This window comes from Danio aesculapii, chromosome 11 (assembly GCF_903798145.1).
Source record: "Danio aesculapii chromosome 11, fDanAes4.1, whole genome shotgun sequence".
NCBI lineage: Eukaryota > Metazoa > Chordata > Actinopteri > Cypriniformes > Danionidae > Danio > Danio aesculapii.
Window position 1 is genome coordinate 21,364,279 of NC_079445.1, and position 19,491 is coordinate 21,383,769.

General features: G+C 35.9%; 1 protein-coding gene across 1 annotated transcript; it reads left to right on the top strand.

Annotated features, from left to right (window-relative positions):
* The first annotated feature begins 3,898 nt into the window (after positions 1-3,898).
* On the top strand, positions 3,899-18,389 carry zgc:113307 (uncharacterized protein LOC553753 homolog). The gene is made up of 4 exons (XM_056468083.1): positions 3,899-4,220; positions 7,556-8,189; positions 8,859-9,176; positions 17,951-18,389. The coding sequence occupies exons 2-4, from the start codon at positions 7,568-7,570 to the stop codon at positions 18,100-18,102; spliced, it is 1,092 nt and encodes a 363-aa protein (XP_056324058.1). The 5' UTR covers positions 3,899-4,220; positions 7,556-7,567; the 3' UTR covers positions 18,103-18,389.
* Positions 18,390-19,491: the final 1,102 nt, after the last annotated feature.

Here is a 19,491-nt window from a genome sequence, read left to right on the forward strand (position 1 = left end):
GGGTCCAACTCGATACTAGTAAGGTGTACCTAATAAAGTGGCTATTGAGTGTATATTGTATAGTCTGTCTTAGGTTATATTAGTTATATATAGGTTTAAAAAAGCTCTTATGTCCAGTGTTGGGTTCATAAGCATGATTATGTTTATTTATAGACCACTGAAAGACATATCATGTGTGTATATGTAAAGAATGTATCATGTGTGCATATGTATAGAATGTATCATGTGTGCATATGTATGGAGTGTATCATGTGTGCAGATGTATGAAGTGTATCATTTGTGCATATGTATAGAATGTATCATGTGTGCATATGTATGGAGTGTATCATGTGTGCAGATGTATCGTGTGTATATGTATAGAGTGTATCCAGTGTGCATCCAGTTGATATCATTGGCATCCTTTAAAAAGTTACAAATATTTACAATTAAAGTGCTGCTAGGATGTACCTTTATGCCACTTAACTGCACAATTTAGGTGTAAAAAAGAAACAAAGCAGTTACTTTTGAAAAAGTACTATCTCAGTGAACATTCAAGAAAAAAAATGTGCAGTTTGAGCTACAGCTCCCTCTAGGCATCGGCTCAGGGAAAAGCATGCGATTTTGCAGCCAAGACATGAGTCACAGGCAGATGATCTCAATAGGAAATAACCGATCATATCCGATTATATAGGCTGGAATTAATCAACAGGCTTGATCAAGTAACATGCAGTATAGAAAAGAGCTGAAAAACATTTCTTTACCACAGGCAACACTCTGTTAAGCCTGTAAATCACAAGTAATGAGTAAGGCACTGGTTCTTGAATGAATTAGCTCTGAAATAGGCAACAGAAGTGAACTGATTCTCAAACCCGCTCTGTATCCTTGAGTAAGCTGTTAGCATGATTTCACCATTAAGCTAACCACGAAACAGTCACAAAGGCCTCAGTCACAAAGTGCCAGCAGAAAAACACATAAGACTGGACCACTCATAAAAATGCAAGACATTAAACCGCAATGTAAACATAAATGCTGTGTTTTGATTGGATGCACATGTACACATAATTTATGCTGAATGGATTTATGGATTTATGCACACCTGCTAAGAAAGCATTGAGAACCAAGAGGAAGGTCAGTGTAAGGAAGTGTGGATTTGTACTATAATAATGCTGTTTCATTACAAACACTAATAATAATAATAATAATAATAATAATAATTTATAAGTGAAATACCAAAACTATTTTTCTGTATCATGGATGTGAACAAACTTTAATTTTGCTGCTGTTTTTTTTTTTTTTCAGATTTCTCTCTTTTTCTGTGCACTGCCTGCTGGCTTACAAAGTGGAATTCCAAAAAGCACTGGAAGGTTCTTCATTTCCTTCTGTTTAAATGGAAAAGAAATTTGGCAGCTGAAGGCAGACGACAGTGTTTGAGGGAACAGAATAACATAAACGCCCCCTTCAAAAACACTCCAGCTCAGGCTCAAAGCAATACTTGCAGAGTTAAGTCAGTGTTTATCAAACATTACCTGTCTGGCCTTCAAAGAGAGTTCAAAGGACTGAGGGAATCCTGCATATGGGTCAGATGACATGCCATGCTCACTTGGATATCTTAAATAAACAAAACTAAACAAGGGAAATATATATATAAATATTGAATAAGATATCATATATATATATATATATATATATATATATATATATATATATATATATATATATATATATATATATATATATATATAAATAATATGTATTATCTATTATCTATATCTTTTCCCCAATTTCTGTTTAACAGAGAAGATTTTTTACACATTTCTGAACATAATAGTTTTAACAACTCATTCATTTTCTTTTCGGCTTAGCCCCTTTATTAATCAGGGGTCGCCACAGCGGAATGAACCGCCAACTTATCCAGCATATGTTTTACGCAGCGGATGCCCTTCCAGCTGCAATCCATCACTGGGAAACAACTATACACACTCATTCACACACACATACACTACGGACAATTTAGCCTACCCAATTCACCTGTACCACATGTTTTTGGACTTGTGGGGAAACCGGAGCACCCAGAGGAAACCCACGCAAACATGGGGAGAACATGCAAACTCCACTCAGAAACGCCAACTGACTCAGCTGATGCTTGAACCAGCAACCTTCTTGCTGTGAGGTGACGATATCTTTTCTAATTTAAAAATTTTGAACTATTACTTTTGTCTATATGACATTTCTGATGACCATACTCAATACATTACCGGTTTGTTTAATAATAAGTTTTAACAATATGTTATTGTGCATTGTAACAAATATATTTTAAGAGTGATGTTTATATATTATACTTTTTATTTACATAATTTCAGCTAGTTTCAGTGATTTTGTCATTTTTCATTGATACTTATTTTTAAATAATTGTAATGATTTATTTAAAAATATTTGTTTATTTGAAAACATATTATGCAAATCTGATAACATGGGCAATTTTGGTTTATGTAATATCAGTTTCAGTGACAATATCCTGGTATAAATGCACTTTTTTGCAATTTTCTTTTTTTTTTTTTTGCATATAATATAATATAATATAATATAATATAATATAATATAATATAATATAATATAATATAATAATATTAATATAATATAATATAATATAATATAATATAATATAATATAATATAATATAATATAATATAATAATAAAATGTAATATAATGTAACACAATAAAATAAAAATAAAATAAAATAAAATAAAATAAAAGGCGACGTGGTGGCGCAGTAGGTAGTGCTGTCACCTCAAAGCAAGAAGGAATGAATATTATAATATAATACAATAATATAATATAATATAATATAATATAATATAATATAATATAATATAATATAATATAATATAATATAATATAATATAATAAAATGTAATATAATGTAACATAATAAAATAAAATAAAATAAAATAAAATAAAATAAAATAAAACAAAACAAAACAAAACAAAACAAAACAAAACAAAATAAAATAAATAAAATAAAATAAAATAAAATAAAATAAAATAAAATAAAATAAAATAAAATTAAATTAAATAATAGGCGACGTGGTAGCGCAGTAGGTAGTGCTGTCACCTCAAAGCAAGAAGGAATGAATATTATAATATAATATAATAATATAATATAATATAATATAATATAATATAATATAATATAATATAATATAATATAATATAATATAATACAATAATATAATATAATATAATATAATATAATATAATATAATATAATATAATATAATATAATATAATATAATATAATATAATATAATACAATAATATAATATAATATAACAATATAATATAATATAATATAATATAATATAATATAATATAATATAATATAATATAATATAATATAATATAATATAATCATCCACTACATATTTATTTAGCATAACTGCAGGTCACGCAGAACCTTGCTTTTGTAATTGTCATGGTTGATTTGAGTGCTAGGGGGCACTCTGACTTTTCAGACTATTGCAAGCCAAAATCATTGTCTCATCCCAATGGAAGGGCTTTGAAGTGTTGGACTAAAGCTACAGTATCTTAACTAAACTAGACTCTTTCTCTCTCTCTTACTCTCTCACAGACGAGCAGGGTCTGTTTGGCTCCCCAGGCCCCCTCCAGCTGTCTAACTGCAACCATTTCTCTCCATGCTAGATGTTCCAGAGCAGCAAAGAGAAAAACATACTGCCTGCAAAACACACTCCTCTTTCTCACAGACTCAGTGACGTGACACTGCAGTCCATCAGTCAGTGGCCTGAGGCTGTTTATGTAACGCTATATGGTTTGCATAAGCATTAACAAATGATTCCACATCAGTTATAGATTACAAATAGTCAAGCCGTCAATGCATTATGTGTTGTGCATTAAGAAGATCTTAACTCACAACAGCATTGCCTTTAAAGTTCGCCTTTTCTCGAGCTGCCAGCACACATGTTTCTAACAACTGTTGTGCAGTGGGTAAACTCCAACCATAAGCTTCCGAGACAGGTTGGGGGAAAAAAAGAGAGTGCGAATAAGCCGTATGGAAGAAAAAGGCCATCGCTGCGTGAGGAATGTTTCAGTAGCCGGGTAAAACTTCATGAGTTGCCATGCAGTGTCCTGTGTAAAAGTCTACAGTGACTGAGTCGACACATCTACAGTTAGGAGGCTCTTCTGAGTGAAACTGGTCGGTGACTTGGTGAAGAGAGGCGAAAGGTATGCACATTCCTCTCATGTATGTAGATCGTGCATGTGCTAGCAGAGTGACAACAGAGAAAGGAATAGAGTTCTTTTGAAAGTAGCTATTTTAAAATGTTTTTCCTGAAACTGACACTGAAATAGGGGCATTGAATATTTCATGAACTGTCTTTTTTGTGAAAGTCTTTTTATCTAATAATAATCAAGATTTTTGTAAAAAAAAAAAAAAAACAACAACATAATTTAGAGTAATCCCCTAGTATGATTTTGTAAATAGTTTAGTATATTAGTAAGAGTAGCTGTATGCACACCGATATAATTTGCATGTATGTTTGACAGTCTACACTCACCGGCCACTTTATTAGGTACACCTTACTAGTAGCTGGTTGGACCCCCTTTTGCTCGCAGAACTGCCTTAATCCTTTGTGGCACAGATTCAACAAGGTACTGGAAATATTCCTCAGAGATTTTGGTCCATAGTTGCTGCAGATTTATCGGCTGCTCACCCATGATGCGAATCTCCAGTTCCACCACATGAAAAAGGATTGGATGGAGATCTGCTGACTGTGGAGGCCATTTGAGTTCAGTGAACTCATTGTCATGTTTAAGAAATCAGTCTGAGATGATTTGTGCTTTATGATATGATGTGTTATCCTGCTGGAAGTAGCCATACATGTTGCTGATGGCAAATTCTGACCCTACCATCCGAATGTCGCAGCAGAATTCAGACCAGGCAACGTTTTACCAATCTTCTACTGACCAATTTTGGTAAGCCTGTGCGAATTGTAGCCTCAATTTCCTGTTTTAGCTGAAAGGAGTGACACCTGGTGTGGTCTTCTGCTGCTGTTGCCCATCCGTCTCGACGTGTGTGTTTAGAGAGGCTCTTCTGCATATCTCAGTTGTAACGAGTGATTTTTTGAGTTACTGTTGCTTTTCTATTAGCTTGAACCAGTCTGGTCATTCTTGTCTGACCTCTGGCATCAACAGGGCATTTGTGCTTACAGAACTCCAGCTCACTTGATATTTTCTCTTTTTCTGACCATTCACTGTAAACCTTAGAGATGGTTGTGCGTGAAAATCCCAATAGATCAGCAGGTTCTGAAATGCTCAGACCAGCCCCTGTGACACCAACAACCATGCCATGTTCAAAGTCACTTAAATCATCTTTCTTCCCCATTCTGATGCTCGGTTTGAACCACAGCAGATCGTTTTGACCATGTCTACATGACTAAATGCATTGAGTTGCTGCTATGTAATTGGCTGATTATAAATTTGCATTAACAAGCAGTTGGATGGGTGTACCTAATAAAGTAACCAGTGAGTGTATATACTTCATAAATGGACACAGCTGTGTTTTAGGTTAAAGACACAGATGCATATCAACACATCCGTAATGACAATTAAAGAAATAGTTACCAAGAAATAATTTTCTCACACTTGTGTCATGTAATAACACTGACAGATCTAATTTAATCAGTAGCATCCTCTTACTTTACTTTACTTTACTTACTTACTTTAAAGGTTGTGTTTGTTTCGTGTAGCTTACACATCTCTAACTGGCTAAAGCAGGTTTCACAGCGGATGTGGAAAGCACTGTGCTATGAAACTCAATCATTTCAATGAATTCGATCTGTTGATTTGCATCTGTGTCTTTAACCTAAAACACAGCTGTGTCCATTTATGAAGGATATACACTCACTGGCTACTTTAAACATGCTCTCACACAGCAGAACGTCAAAATTTAAAATGCCAGCTACTGTAGCTCTCTGCAACTCTCACATGGTCACCCACCAAAGCTAAGCAGGGCTGCGCCCGGTCAGTACCTGGATGAGAGACCACATGGGAACACTAGGTTGCTGCCGGAAGTGGTGTTAATGAGACCAGCAGGGGGGCACTCGACCTGCGGTCTGTGTGGGTCCTAATGCCCCAGTATAGTGAAGGGCACTCTATACTGCTCAGTGAATGCCGTCTTTCAGATGAGATGTTAAACTGAAGTCCTGAATCTCTATGGTCATTAAAAATTTCAGGATGTCCCTCGAAAAGAGTAGGGGTTCCTGCATTGGGCTCACACATATACTGTACCATGGCTGTTTGCTTCAACATTTATAAGCTGTGATGGGCATTCCATTTCCAAACTGTGCTGCAAGCAGTAGACCAATCACAACAGACTGGGTCATTGGATCAATCACAGCATATTAGCAGTTTACACGCAAAAGAGGGGTATGGAAAAATTAACTACTGAACAAATCATATGGCAGTCGTTGGGACAATAGGGTAAAAATAAATGCAAATTATAAGATAATGAAAGTGTTTTTTGACCCTGCATGCGTATCGTGGACTCCGCATGCTGGGAACTCCGCAAACCAAAATATGAATCTTTCATAGAACATAATAGGGGCACAACAAGTGAAAGTTCTTACTGACATTGTCTGGACCTTGATTAAAAATAAAGTTAATCCACTCTTTCCTAATGTTGGGATGAGAAAAAAGGCAATGCAAGGACTGTTTTCCACAGCTTGGCCCAGCACAGTGTCTCGTAGTCTCTTCAGAACATCTTTATTATTTGGTTTCTGCGTTGACCAACATTTGCCTCCCTCATTATTTACCTGCTAAAAAGGTAATGAAGTGAAGTAAGCATGATCTTCTGTGAAGCCACACTATTACATAATAAAGGGGCACATTCACAGTCATTTTGGCAAATCGGTTTCAATGTAAGCTGCTTTCAGACTAACAAGAACATTCTATATATATATATATATATATATATATATATATATATATATATATATATATATATATATATATATATATATATATATATATATATATATATATATCTGAGTTCATGACCCTTGTAAGATCCTTTGTTTATATTATCAAAATTAACTAGGAATGCAACAGGTCTGCTGTTTATTGTTACTTTTAAGACCCATTCACACCAAGAAAAACAGCTAAACTGGCAACCAAACCGACACATGGTTTTGTTCTGTTTATTATAAGCATGTGATGCAGTTATGCCGTCTGCTGGTTTAAGTGCTCAAGCTTGTTGATTATGATCAGCTGCCAATGTTTATCATTTATCATCTAGTTTTGAAAGGGGTTTCAATTACAATTTAGGTTAGTTATGCATAAAGATGTGGTGTGAACATTGCTACTATATTATTTTAATGGATTTTTTTAATTATTTATTCGTCAATGTTGAAATGTTTTCATCATCAATTTGCCTTATTCTGCAAAAAATTGTAAAACAGCATGTGTGGAGATTTTAATTCATTGCTGCTAGACAAAAAAGCTTCCTAAACTCCATTAAGGATTTGAAATATCTTTAAATACCTATTTGTGTGTTCATCTAGGTAGGCGGACGAATGGATTACAGGTCAGTTTTTTTGTTACTCTCTGTGTGTGGGCTGACTCGGGCCTTTACAATGGATTTGGACTATGGAGGTGTACCACTCTGGATCAACCGTTTTCTAGGAGAGCCGAGCGTGTTGACTTTGAAAGACCGGATGGATCCAGGCTGGTATCGGGCTGTGAACACACAAAGCTGTCCTTTGGAGTGCGACTGCCCAATTCAGTGGCCGACTGCCGTTTATTGTGACCACAGAGGCCTTAATCAGCTTCCCTCTGGCCTTCCATTCCGCCTGCAGTACCTGTTCCTCCAAGGCAATATTATTACTTCTCTTGGATCCAGCGCGTTTGCCAATACCACCTACTTACGCTGGTTAATCTTGGACCACAATCAACTATTGAGTGAGCAACTTGATAATGTGTTGTTCTCCAATCTGACCTGGTTGGTAAATCTTTTCATAAATCATAATAACCTAACTAAAGTGCCAGATGGACTGCCAAGCGGACTTAAACAGCTGCGACTTGCATACAATCACATTGAAAAGATTTCTGAAGGTGCTTTCCAAAATCTGGACAGTTTGACCTTAATTTTGTTACAAGGCAATCGTCTGAAGACTATCGAAGAGGGGGATTTCAAAGGTATGCAATGTTTTCGTTTGTTTGTTTTTCCTAGATTACAAGTTTTCTAAAGATAAACCCAGAGATAAACTAATTTATTATTCACTAACCAATAAATTACTTTTAATAAAAATATATTTGTCTAAGAATAATAAATTGATTGATTGGCTTCCAATGTTTATCATTCTTCATCTTCAAAAACAAGTTTCAAATAGATTTTATTAAATTCGGCCTGAGATCTGTATGGGATTATTTATTGTTGGACAACACATATAAATTGTTTAATTTGTCTAAAAGGTTTAAAATGAACAATGTAGATGATTTTAAAATGATTTAAATGCAAAAACTGAGAAAATGAGAATCGGTTATTAAATAAATGATGGATGGATGGATGGATGGATGGATGGATGGATGGATGGATGGATGGATGGATGGATGGATGGATAAATTCCCAAAAAATTATGGTGGAATGAGATCTTTTATTTATTAGAATAATTAATTTAATCTATTGCATCAATGTAAATAAATCCCTTTAGAACATTTATTTTTAAAAGTATAAACAAGAGATAGACAGACAGACCTCTCATATCTGATATAGTAATCAATATGAGACCAATATTGTGCATTCAAAATGATCAGAAAACCTGTGCTAACCCACTTTATGACTTTATCTGTTATGTTCTCCACCAGGTCTTGGAGCCCTCAATCTCCTGGATCTTAGTCACAACTTTCTGGACACTTTTCCCAAACATCTGCCTCCATCTGTCCAGCAGCTTTATCTCTCCAACAACTCTCTGACTGGACTGTCTGAGAACAGCCTTCATGGCTTCAACAGACTCCGCTACCTACGACTCGGACACAACAAGCTGAGGAATGAAGGGCTTGACCCTGGAGCCTTTAACCTTACATCTCTGGTAGAGTTGGACCTTTCATATAACCGGCTGACAGAAATCCCCTCAGTTCCCATCACCCTTCAGTACCTCTACCTTGAGGTTAACCACATTCAAGGTGAGTTTGTATGAGGTTTTTACTTTAGACCAACCAAAAACAGCTATTCTATAGCACTGCAAAGCAGCACAGCTGAATTTCACTGAGACAGAGGAAAGTCTCGTTTCAAAAAGAGTGTTTCATGCTGTTTAACAAGGCACAAGTGACAAGACACAAGACAGAGAACCTTTTATTCTCCTGCTGATGTTACATTAACAAAACATTCCATAAATTGCTCCAGCAGAACTTGGAGAGGACATGACACTTAAATCTTCTTGCAGGTTTTCAAGAGACGTTTCAAGATGTTTATAATAGAAATAAAGTACTGCTGACAGTCGTCAGGAAACCATGGATTTGATTTTAAACGATTAAACTGAGTAAACCACACAATTTCCCTTCATATTGGGTCACAGCATTATGTGAATTTGAATTAAAGTAGCCATAAGGGAACTTTGAAATTTGACATTGAATTAAAGGAATTTACTACATTACACAGGCATGTGATCAGCCGATGACAAAAGAGAAAAAAATGAAAGAAGATAGATAATAATATAAATTCTAATAATAATAATAATAATAATAGAAATAATAAATAATATTCTTTATATAAATATATTTGATATTAAATAAATGATACTGAATAAATGAAGACATAAGGACAGATGACTTGCAGATGATAATAACAAATGTGCATTCTACAAATATAATATGAATATTTAATAAATATAAATTTTTATTTATTATTTTACATAGATTACACATGATCGTGTCATGCAAATGTGGAAAAGGTGCACAGCCGCTCACGCATTCAAAACGATTTCATAATCTTGCATATTGTCAGTGGCTTCGTCATACGCACACATTATAGGACTACACAATATCTTTATACCTGAATGATGTCCAGAACAAAGCAGTTGCTCCTTCTTGTGCACAATGATGAACAATGAAGTCCCAAACCATCAATCAGATCATCTGCTTTGATGAAGATTAATCTCATTGAGCCTCGCCCCCTCAAAAAAAATAAAAAACTTCGGATTTACGCTAATTAGGGAACGCCCCATTGAGCTCGGAAAATACGAAAATCCATATGCGAAAGAAACACATCCCTGATTCTAAAATTGACCAGATAAATGTATTCTGGAAATGACAGTTCTTTTATCTTGGTCTACATATTTTATTATATTCAATAATTAGCACTTTCTTTTTTTTTTTTGCTTTTAAATGTAACCAAACATTGTTGGATTGTAAACACCTCAGGTTAGGCAACTTGGAGGAGTTCAGATCACTCCAGGTACTCAACCTGGGCATAACATTAGATCAGAACTTAAAATTTAATAAATTTATTTCAAATGTGGTTGGAAATGGCTTTTACCAACTTCGCCTTCTTTCTAAAATGATGTTCTCCCTCACTACACATTCTCTAGAAATTGCAATACATGCACTTATAACCTCCAAGTTAGACTATTGTAACTCCCTCTATCTTTGGCTGCCTAAGTCTTAGATCGCTTGCCTACAGTACAAAACTAACTAGACTTAACCAAAAGCCCAAAAATATGCACGTCACTCCCATTTTGAAGGCTCTTCATTGGCTACCGGTGAGACGAAGAATCAAATTAAAAAAAATTCTCTTTGTGTTTAAAGCCTTACATGGCCTGGGCCCCAATTATTTATGCCAACTGATTGTGGTCTACACTCCATCCAGACACTTGCGATCCTCTGATCAGTTTCTATTGAAAGTCCCAAAGGCCCACCTCAAAAGCTGGGGCGAACGTGCATTTGCAATAGCCGGTTCTCGTCTTTGGAATGTGCTGCCACTAGAAATAAAAATGGCTTTGTCACTGCAAATTTTTAAGGCTGCATCCAAAACCGGCTACTACTCAGTATGTACTGCATTCGAATTTAAATGTACTACTCGGCTGTTAGAAAAGTTTGTTCTATACAGTATGAATGTGAGTAGTTTGAATGGAATTCGGACGTACTACATCCGCCATTTGGTCATCATCACATGACCTACCTGCATCACTTGCATCGCTTCACTCCTGGGATAGCGCAGCGTGCATGGCATGCGCACTTCAGAATCTCGCTGGAAGTAGTAAGTCATCCGGGTACTTCTCGCATACTGATTTTCGAATTCTATGAATTCAGACATACTACTCAGCTCGCATACTGATTTTAGCGTACTATATAGTATGGAAGTATGCGGTTTTGGATGCAGCCCAAGTCTAAATTAAAGACTCATCTATTTTCTAGGTCTTTGGAAGCATAAGTCCTTTCCCTGGGTGGGGGGCAAATGGTCTCATTTTTAATCCTGTTTAGTGTGGTCAACTGTGGTAGCATCTTTTAACTAGGCGGAATTTTTTAAAGGGTCTATTACTTTCTTGTTTTCGGCATTGAAACCAAACTGTTTTTGTATAATCTATTTTACATCCTTTATGCTCTTTTACATTATGTGCTTATTGCTGTTTTGTTTATGTCCATACTGCTTGTTAGTATTTTCTCTGTAAAGCACTTTGTGCGGCCTTGTGGCAGTTGGAAACGGGCTATATAAATAAACTGGACTTGTTCTTGAACTTGAACCAAACATAAGATCAAACTGCAATACTAAATTCTTATAGCCACAGCCATATCACCCTGCAGCCTAATACCGGTTACTCATTAAAGCTAAGCAGGGCTGAGCCTGGTCAGTACCTGGATGGGAGAACACATGGGAAAACTAGGCTGCTGTTGGAAGTGGTGTTAGAGAGGCCAGCAGGGGGCACTCAACCTGCAGTCTGTGTGAGTCCTAACGCCCCAGTAAAGTGAAGGGGACACCATACTGTCAGTGGGCACCATCTTTCAGATCCAGATGTTAAACTCTGTGGTCATTAAAAATCCCATGGCAATTCTTGTAAAGAGTATGGGTGTAACCACGGTGTCCTGGCTCTTACGATCATGGCCTCCCAACACTGTAAAAAGTGGAAACTTAAACAAATTTCTTTGACTTGTTACAATTAAATAAATTAAGTCTGACAAACTTAATTTATAACAGTTTTCAGTAATAAATTAAGTTAGTTATTTTAGGTGTAACAGGTTTTGGTCATTTATTTATGGAAGGTATAAATATTGTTCACTATCAATAATGTGCATGACTTGTATTTGCCACAAAAAAAAGTATTATTTTTATATTTACATGGGAAGGGAAATAATTCGATATGGTAATAAAAGTATGTTTACTATTATTATTACATTAACATTATTATATTGAATGATTTGTACTGTACTGCACGTACTGTTCCATACCTGTTTTCTTTAACAAATTACTAAAACTTGTTACACCTAAAAGTACTAACTTAATTTATTACTGAAAACTGTCATAAATTAAGTTTGTCAAACTTAATTCCTTTAATTGTAACAAGTCGAAGTAATTTGTTTACGTTTTCACTTTTTACAGTGAATCACCTCCATCCACTAAACTGGCTCTATCACTGTCTCTCCACTCCACCTATAGCTGGTGTGTGGTGAGCACACTGGCGCTATTGTCCTGTGGCTGCCGACGCATCATTCAAGTGGATGCTGCACACTGGTGGTAGTGTGGAGAGACCCCCCCCCCCCACCTCATGATTGTGAAGCACTTTGGGTGTATGGCCATACTCATTAAATGTGCTATATAAGTACACATTACATTACATTCATTACTTGAAGATTCTAATTCAGTTCACATTCTGTAAATGTAACGCTTTTAGAATGAGTTAAAAAGAACTGTGAACTACACACAAATCTGTGGCAAGAGAAACAGTGCATAACGATGAAGAGAAGATTTCAGGAACCACAATACCTATAAATCTGCTACAGTTTTAAACATCAGCCAAGTGCAGAAATGACTCTAAACACAAATCTGTAAGCTCTCCAATAGCTTGACTGAGAGCCGTTCGAATGTTTGTGTCCTGATTAACAGTCTTACAGAATGAGGCCGTGTTCTCAGGCCCGATGAAATAATCCCTGGCACGACAGAATCAACATTCAGACACGGATAGGCCATGGGAAAAATGACAGAGAGTGTGACAAGCGAAATAACAAACTTTCCCTGCTCACTTTGGTTTCCTTTCCCCCCTCTCTTGTTGTCTAATGTGTTTGTCGCAGCATGTCTGCAGACAGAAACATCATGGAGAGACGCAAGGTGACTAGAAAAAGTAGGTTAGCTGAAAGAGTAGGAGGGAGAGAAGAAAGTGGGAAGGTTTAGGAACATCTGCGAATACTCCAGAAGGAATCCACATGTGTTAAAAGCACGCTCTGTTCTCTCCCCTCCTCCTCAGCAGCAGGCCGAGCTCAGTTACCGCGAACAGCAAAGTCTTTAGCAGCCATTCATTTCAGACAGAAGTTACACAGGATGCACTTTCTTTAAAGCACACAACAAATCCTCATGTCATTAATTGTGGTTTACCAACTCAAATAGAAATATGCCATTCTAATAATTCACAAGCCAACATTGAAAGTGACAGAACAGACAATTGGCTTGTTCTAACCAAGAATTGGAGGTAAGGTTAAACAACCTGTCAGATTACCATTAGGAAAACAAGTGGAAAGAATGCAATCCAGAATGTACCATACTAAATGAGCTACTAATAGTGGTTTACGACCTCAACGTAAGGTATAATATTCTAATTATTTACAAGGAACAATTTGTCAGATTTACCTTAAGGAAACAAACGGAAAGAATGTAAAGAACTTTTACATTTAAGTCATGTTGGAAATACTGTTTAGAGATATACATTCAAATGTGAAATTAACTGTCAGAAAACAAGTGGAATGGATGGACCAGATATTTTATTGGCTAAATGTGCTACAGTATTAATAGTGGTTTACCTGCTCAAAATGAAGTGTAATATTCTGCTAAGATACCAAATGGAAAGAATGTAATTAAACAACTGACTGTGTGCTTAAGTCATGACGGAAATGTCACATTTATGCACATAAATGCCAAAACAAAGTCGTGTGGGAAATTTAGGAATTTTTTTTAAGCCCTAAGTTTCCGAGTTGTGGGCCTACATCATGTAGATAAGGTACCATAGTTAAAAGTACACTGTTATGATAGATTCATGATCGAGTATAACTGACTATAAACTATTTTTGTAGACTATGTGTAATATAGTATTACTATATTGTATTACTACGATATAATAAAATAATCTAATACTACTACTATATATAATACTATAATAAATCCCTTTCCTTAGCCTGACATCGACATTACGACTTTTACTATGACATAAAGCAGGGGTTTCAAACTCAAATTGGCCATTACAGTGACTGACAATTCATAGGAGGGCCGTTTTAACAATCAAGCACAAGAAAAAAGTGGAAACCTGACATAATCGATGCATGATGACAACAGACATGATGTTTATATTTCAAGCATTACCTGTCACCAGTAATAATGCAAATCAGCACGTTTATCGTGTCACACATCAGCTGCTGAAATATATCTGTTGTTGTTGTGTGTATGGCCAAGGGTTAGACACACACTCTGTCATTCTCTCACAGAGTATCCACAGTAAAAACTCAAGCTTTTTTTTCTTGTTGTAGATATTGATGGGGTAGTTTAAATAGCTATGAAAATACTACAAATAATAGGCATAATAATTATTATTCTGGCATAATCAATTGTATTGTGCCAATAGTGTAAGAACAGCAGAAAGCAGTTTGGGTAACTAAAGTGACTTTTAAGGCAGTTGTTCAATTCAATTCAATTCACCTTTATTTGTATAGCGCTTATACAATGTAGATTGTGTCAAAGCAGCTTCACATAAAAGGTCACAGTAAATAGGAACAGTGTAGTTCAGTTTGTAGTGTTTAAGTTCAGTTCAGTTGAGCTCAGTTCAGTGTGGTTTAATAATCACTACTGAGAGTCCAAATATTGAAGGGCAAATCCAACGATGCGCAGCTCTATAGATCCTGAACCATGCAAGCCAGTGGCGACAGCGGAGAGGGAAAAAAAACTTCACTAAAGGCGGAAGTGAAGAAAAAAAACCTTGAGAGAAACCAGGCTCAGTTGGGCACGATCATTTTAATTTCTCCGCTGGCCAAACGTCTTGTGCAGAGCTGCAGTCTCAGTGGCGGAGGCTGGAAGCTGGCCTCAGTGAAGACTCGTCTGTCTCTGGAGCGTCACAGGAATCAGTCTCATGTTCTCCACTCTTCCATGACCATCACAGTAGCTGCTCAGGATTCGGCCTGGTCCAGGATATGGAAACCTTGGGATCATCTCGTCGTTGGTCTTGGATCGAATCAGTGACTCTGCATAGTCTGAGGGCCTCGGGAAGAGTATCCCCAGGTGGAAATGGAGAATAAAGAAAATAATTAGCGTAGCTGATGTTCACAGTGTATATCAACAAGATGCATAACCTGTGTGGAAGCCCCCTAAGTGGTGCACTAAGTGTATGCTTTACTGAACAGATAGGTCTTTAATCTAGTTTTGAATTTTGAATTTGAATTCCTCTCGATATCTTTCTTTTTTTGTAAAACTACAACATAGAGGGGGAAAGTATGTACATATTCACATTTACTTTAACAAGTTCAATTCAACTAGCAGTACAATTTTACTAATGGACATAATTTGTACATGCAAATCTTAATAAGCATATGAGGAAAATCTATTAAATAAGATCTATTACATATTTGAATCCAATTTTAGCAAAATTTGTTACACCACCAGCAAAACATGTAAGCCATTAAGAAGTGTTTGTACATCAAAATACAAGTGGTATAAAACTGATAATAATCAAATGACACTTGAATATTTACAAAAACAGAGCTTTAGTAAAAATAGAGCACTTACGGGCATATATTTTAATGTTTAAATCAGCCACAGAATAAAAATGCATGTGTGTTATTCTGGAGCGTACACTGAGAGAAAATGAAAGTAAAACTAATCTGAATGCAGTATTATAAATGTCGACTAGGTGGCAGGTCAAAACCACAAGTGGCTAGACGCACAGCACAACAATGACAATGGTTCAAAAATAGATGTTTTGGTGGACCAAATATCTTTATATACGTCAGTTGTGGGGTGGGGGAAAGAGGAGGGCAGCCCTTAAATAGCCCATGGGCTGGCAGTTTGAGACCCTGCCATAAGGTATACACTGATTTTTTTAATTAATTTTTTTGTTGGACCAGCTTACAAATTGATCATCATGTAGTAACACGTACAATAAGTGAGTTTGTTTAAATTCATTCATTCATTTTCCTTCAGCTTAGTCTCTTTATTCATCAGGTGTGAACCGCCAACTTATTCAACATACTGTATGTTTTACAGAGCGGATGCCCTTCCAGCTGCAACCTAGTACTGGGAAACACCCATACACTCTCACTTTTACACACATACACTACAGCCAATTTAGTTTATTCAATTCACCTATGGCACATGTCTTTGGACTGTAGGGGAAACCGGAGCACCTGGAGAAAACCCACGCGAACGCAGGGAGAACATGCAAACTCCACATAGAAATGCCAACTGACCCAGCCAAGGCTCGAATCAGTGACCTTCTTGCTGTGAGGTGACAGCACTACCTACTGCGCCACTGCGTCACCCCCTAGTTTTAAGTTATGTAACCATAATTATAGTAAGTTATAACAAACAAATTGAATTTTTCAAGTTGAATCATGTAGAAATAGTGCTTTATGTCAACAAATGGCCATGTTCACTTGTCACATTGCAGGTCTTGTGACATTATCTGGAACATTTGATAATCATTCAATTATTAAGTCTTGTGGCTTTTAGAAATGTGTGTACATGCCACGTTATCTTTTACCAAAAAAAAAAAAAAAGAAAAAAAAGATGAACTAATATCTAGGATGTTTGGAGTAAGACTTGCTATATATGTTTCATTAATTGCTGTTCACACAACGGCAATAAAATCCAAAGCTTATTATTGACAAGTCACTACTGAAAATGATGACATCATGATGATTATAACATACAACAGAAATTTTAGAAATAAGTAAACAACCTGTGAATCTATCAAATCTATGTACCTTCAGAAAATAAACGGAAAGAATGTAATAGAGAGTGTATTGTCTCGCTAGGGCCATTTAAAAGGCTCCAAGTCTGAGGGTGGAGACATGGTGTGCCTGTTTTTCGCATAGATCACCAGAAAATATGATTATAATATTATTATTGCTGGACTTCTGGCAATAGAGTGAAAAAGCTAAAAAGCAGTTACACACCTTAAGTGCTTTATAATCGCATATTGATTCTCTGTGGTGAGAACAGTTTTAATACCACCAGAGATAACTCAATTCATGAAACTCTGAAGTTGAATATTAGCAGCCCAGACATCTAAATATTATTCTGCCATCACATTTAGCATTCAAAACTGAATGAAACAGATTTTCCCATCACAGATGTACTGATCTTGTGTTTTTACTGCCACAGCACACCTGTAACTTATTTACACAGCATTGGGAAGCAGCTCCTGTTTATGAGGGCTGTATTTTGACAAACGCCTGTTTCAAACTCTCTGGAACAGCATGTCACATCAATCGCTGAATATGTTGACCTCATTGTCTGGCTATCTTCTGTCCGCAATAAATAGTGGAAGTAATAAAGCTTAATACAGCTTAACAATCACAGCCAGTAAGATAAGATGGAAATCAAGAAGAACAAAATTAAATTAAATAAAATTAAATTAAATTAAATTAAATTAAATTAAATTAAATTAAATTAAATTAAATTAAATTAAATTAAATTAAATTAAATTAAACATTGCAACTAAATTTTAACACTCAATCTGATCTGCTATAACTTTTCTGTTGTCTTCTAGAGTTCAACGTGAGCAGTTTTTGCAGGACAGTCGGACCCTCATCATATTCACGTATGAAGATCCTGAGACTGGATGGTAATAAACTGGAGTATCACAAGTTGCCTCCTGACTGGGTTTTCTGTCTGCGTGTCCTCCATAACATTTACATTTGATCTAACATAAGCAGCCATTACATTAAGCAGCTCTAGATTTTACACCATACAAGCATGCAAAGCTACATCTTAATATATATTGCAGTAGAAAGTGTGCCATCATGCTAAACTGCTCAGTGTTCAAGCTAAGGTGCAGATATTTTGAGTACTTATGTTGTAAATGGTCTTGTATGCTACTCATGTTGTACTGTATATGGGCATATATATTTTGTGGAAATGCTGTGCTTTATTCAAGTGTTTATGTCACATATTCTAAGGATATAATGAAAAATAAACAGTTATTTGAGCAGATATAAACAATTTTTGAACATTCTTCATCAAAGAATTCTGCAGAAACATATTAAGCAGAGTTTTCATGTTGATTGAACACCAAGTAAGTATATTTGAAATTATTCTTAAGTATTATTTAGCTCAAAACTTCTGTAAATGCTGTCAAAAATGTGTCAATAAAAATAATGTTGAATACAGTTAAAAATGCAGTCCTCCAAGTCCGAGGCCATGGTGTTCCACCAGAAAAAGGTGGTTTGCCATCTCCAGGTTGGAGGAAAGTCCTTACCCCAGGTGGAGGAGTTCAAGGCCCAATCCCAATTCTATTGTTGTACCCTTACCCCTTCCTCTTGGCCCTTACAACCGAGGGTTAAGGGGAAGGGCTTCAAAATTTACCCCTAAGAATTGGGACAGCACTACAGCACCTGCACACGTCATCATATGTCATCGCGATCTCCTGCTTCATGTGAGATCAGACGATCGCGACTGCTGTAGTTATTCCAGTTGTGCTATTTTTTGGTATTTATCTTCAGGAAATTTCCGAAGGCCATATTCCCCTACTAAAAAAACCCAGCTTAAACCAGCCTAAGCTGGTTGAGTGGTTTTAGCTAGTTGGCCAGCCTGGTTTTAGAGGTAGGAATCTTGTTTTTTTCAGTAGAGTCATCAATGTAAACACACTAAATCAACATTAACATTATAGCAGACACTGTAAACAGCTCATTCCCAGCCACTTGACATTACTGACAGGGTATTCGAGAGTCAGAATGTTGTGGGACTGCTGTACAGGAGTTATTATTAGGGATTATAGATTATAGATATAGATTATAGATTATTAGATTATTATTAGGGATTATAGATTATAGATATAGATTATAGTTTTTTAACGTTTTTTTAAAAGCATGACGGTAAAACATGAACATTAAAACATTTGTTTGTTTGTCATAAAAATGTGTAATATTGACAAAAAATACTAATTTGTGGATCTCCTTACTTTCGGGTTCAGCAATACTGCCATTGTGGTAGGTGTGTTCTGGGAAATTTTCTTATCCCTTGGTTTCGAGTGTGGTCCTGAAAATTCTTGGTTCGAAGAGCTATTCACCCTTTCCCCTTAGCCCTATGCCT

Bases quoted from the DNA above. Each gene is read 5' to 3' on its own strand.
- zgc:113307 (XM_056468083.1), top strand. From the start codon at position 7,568: ATGGATTACAGGTCAGTTTTTTTGTTACTCTCTGTGTGTGGGCTGACT. The intron at 8,190-8,858 runs GTATGCAATGTT...GTTCTCCACCAG, and splicing joins CGAAGAGGGGGATTTCAAAG to GTCTTGGAGCCCTCAATCTC. The intron at 9,177-17,950 runs GTGAGTTTGTAT...GTTGTCTTCTAG, and splicing joins TGAGGTTAACCACATTCAAG to AGTTCAACGTGAGCAGTTTT.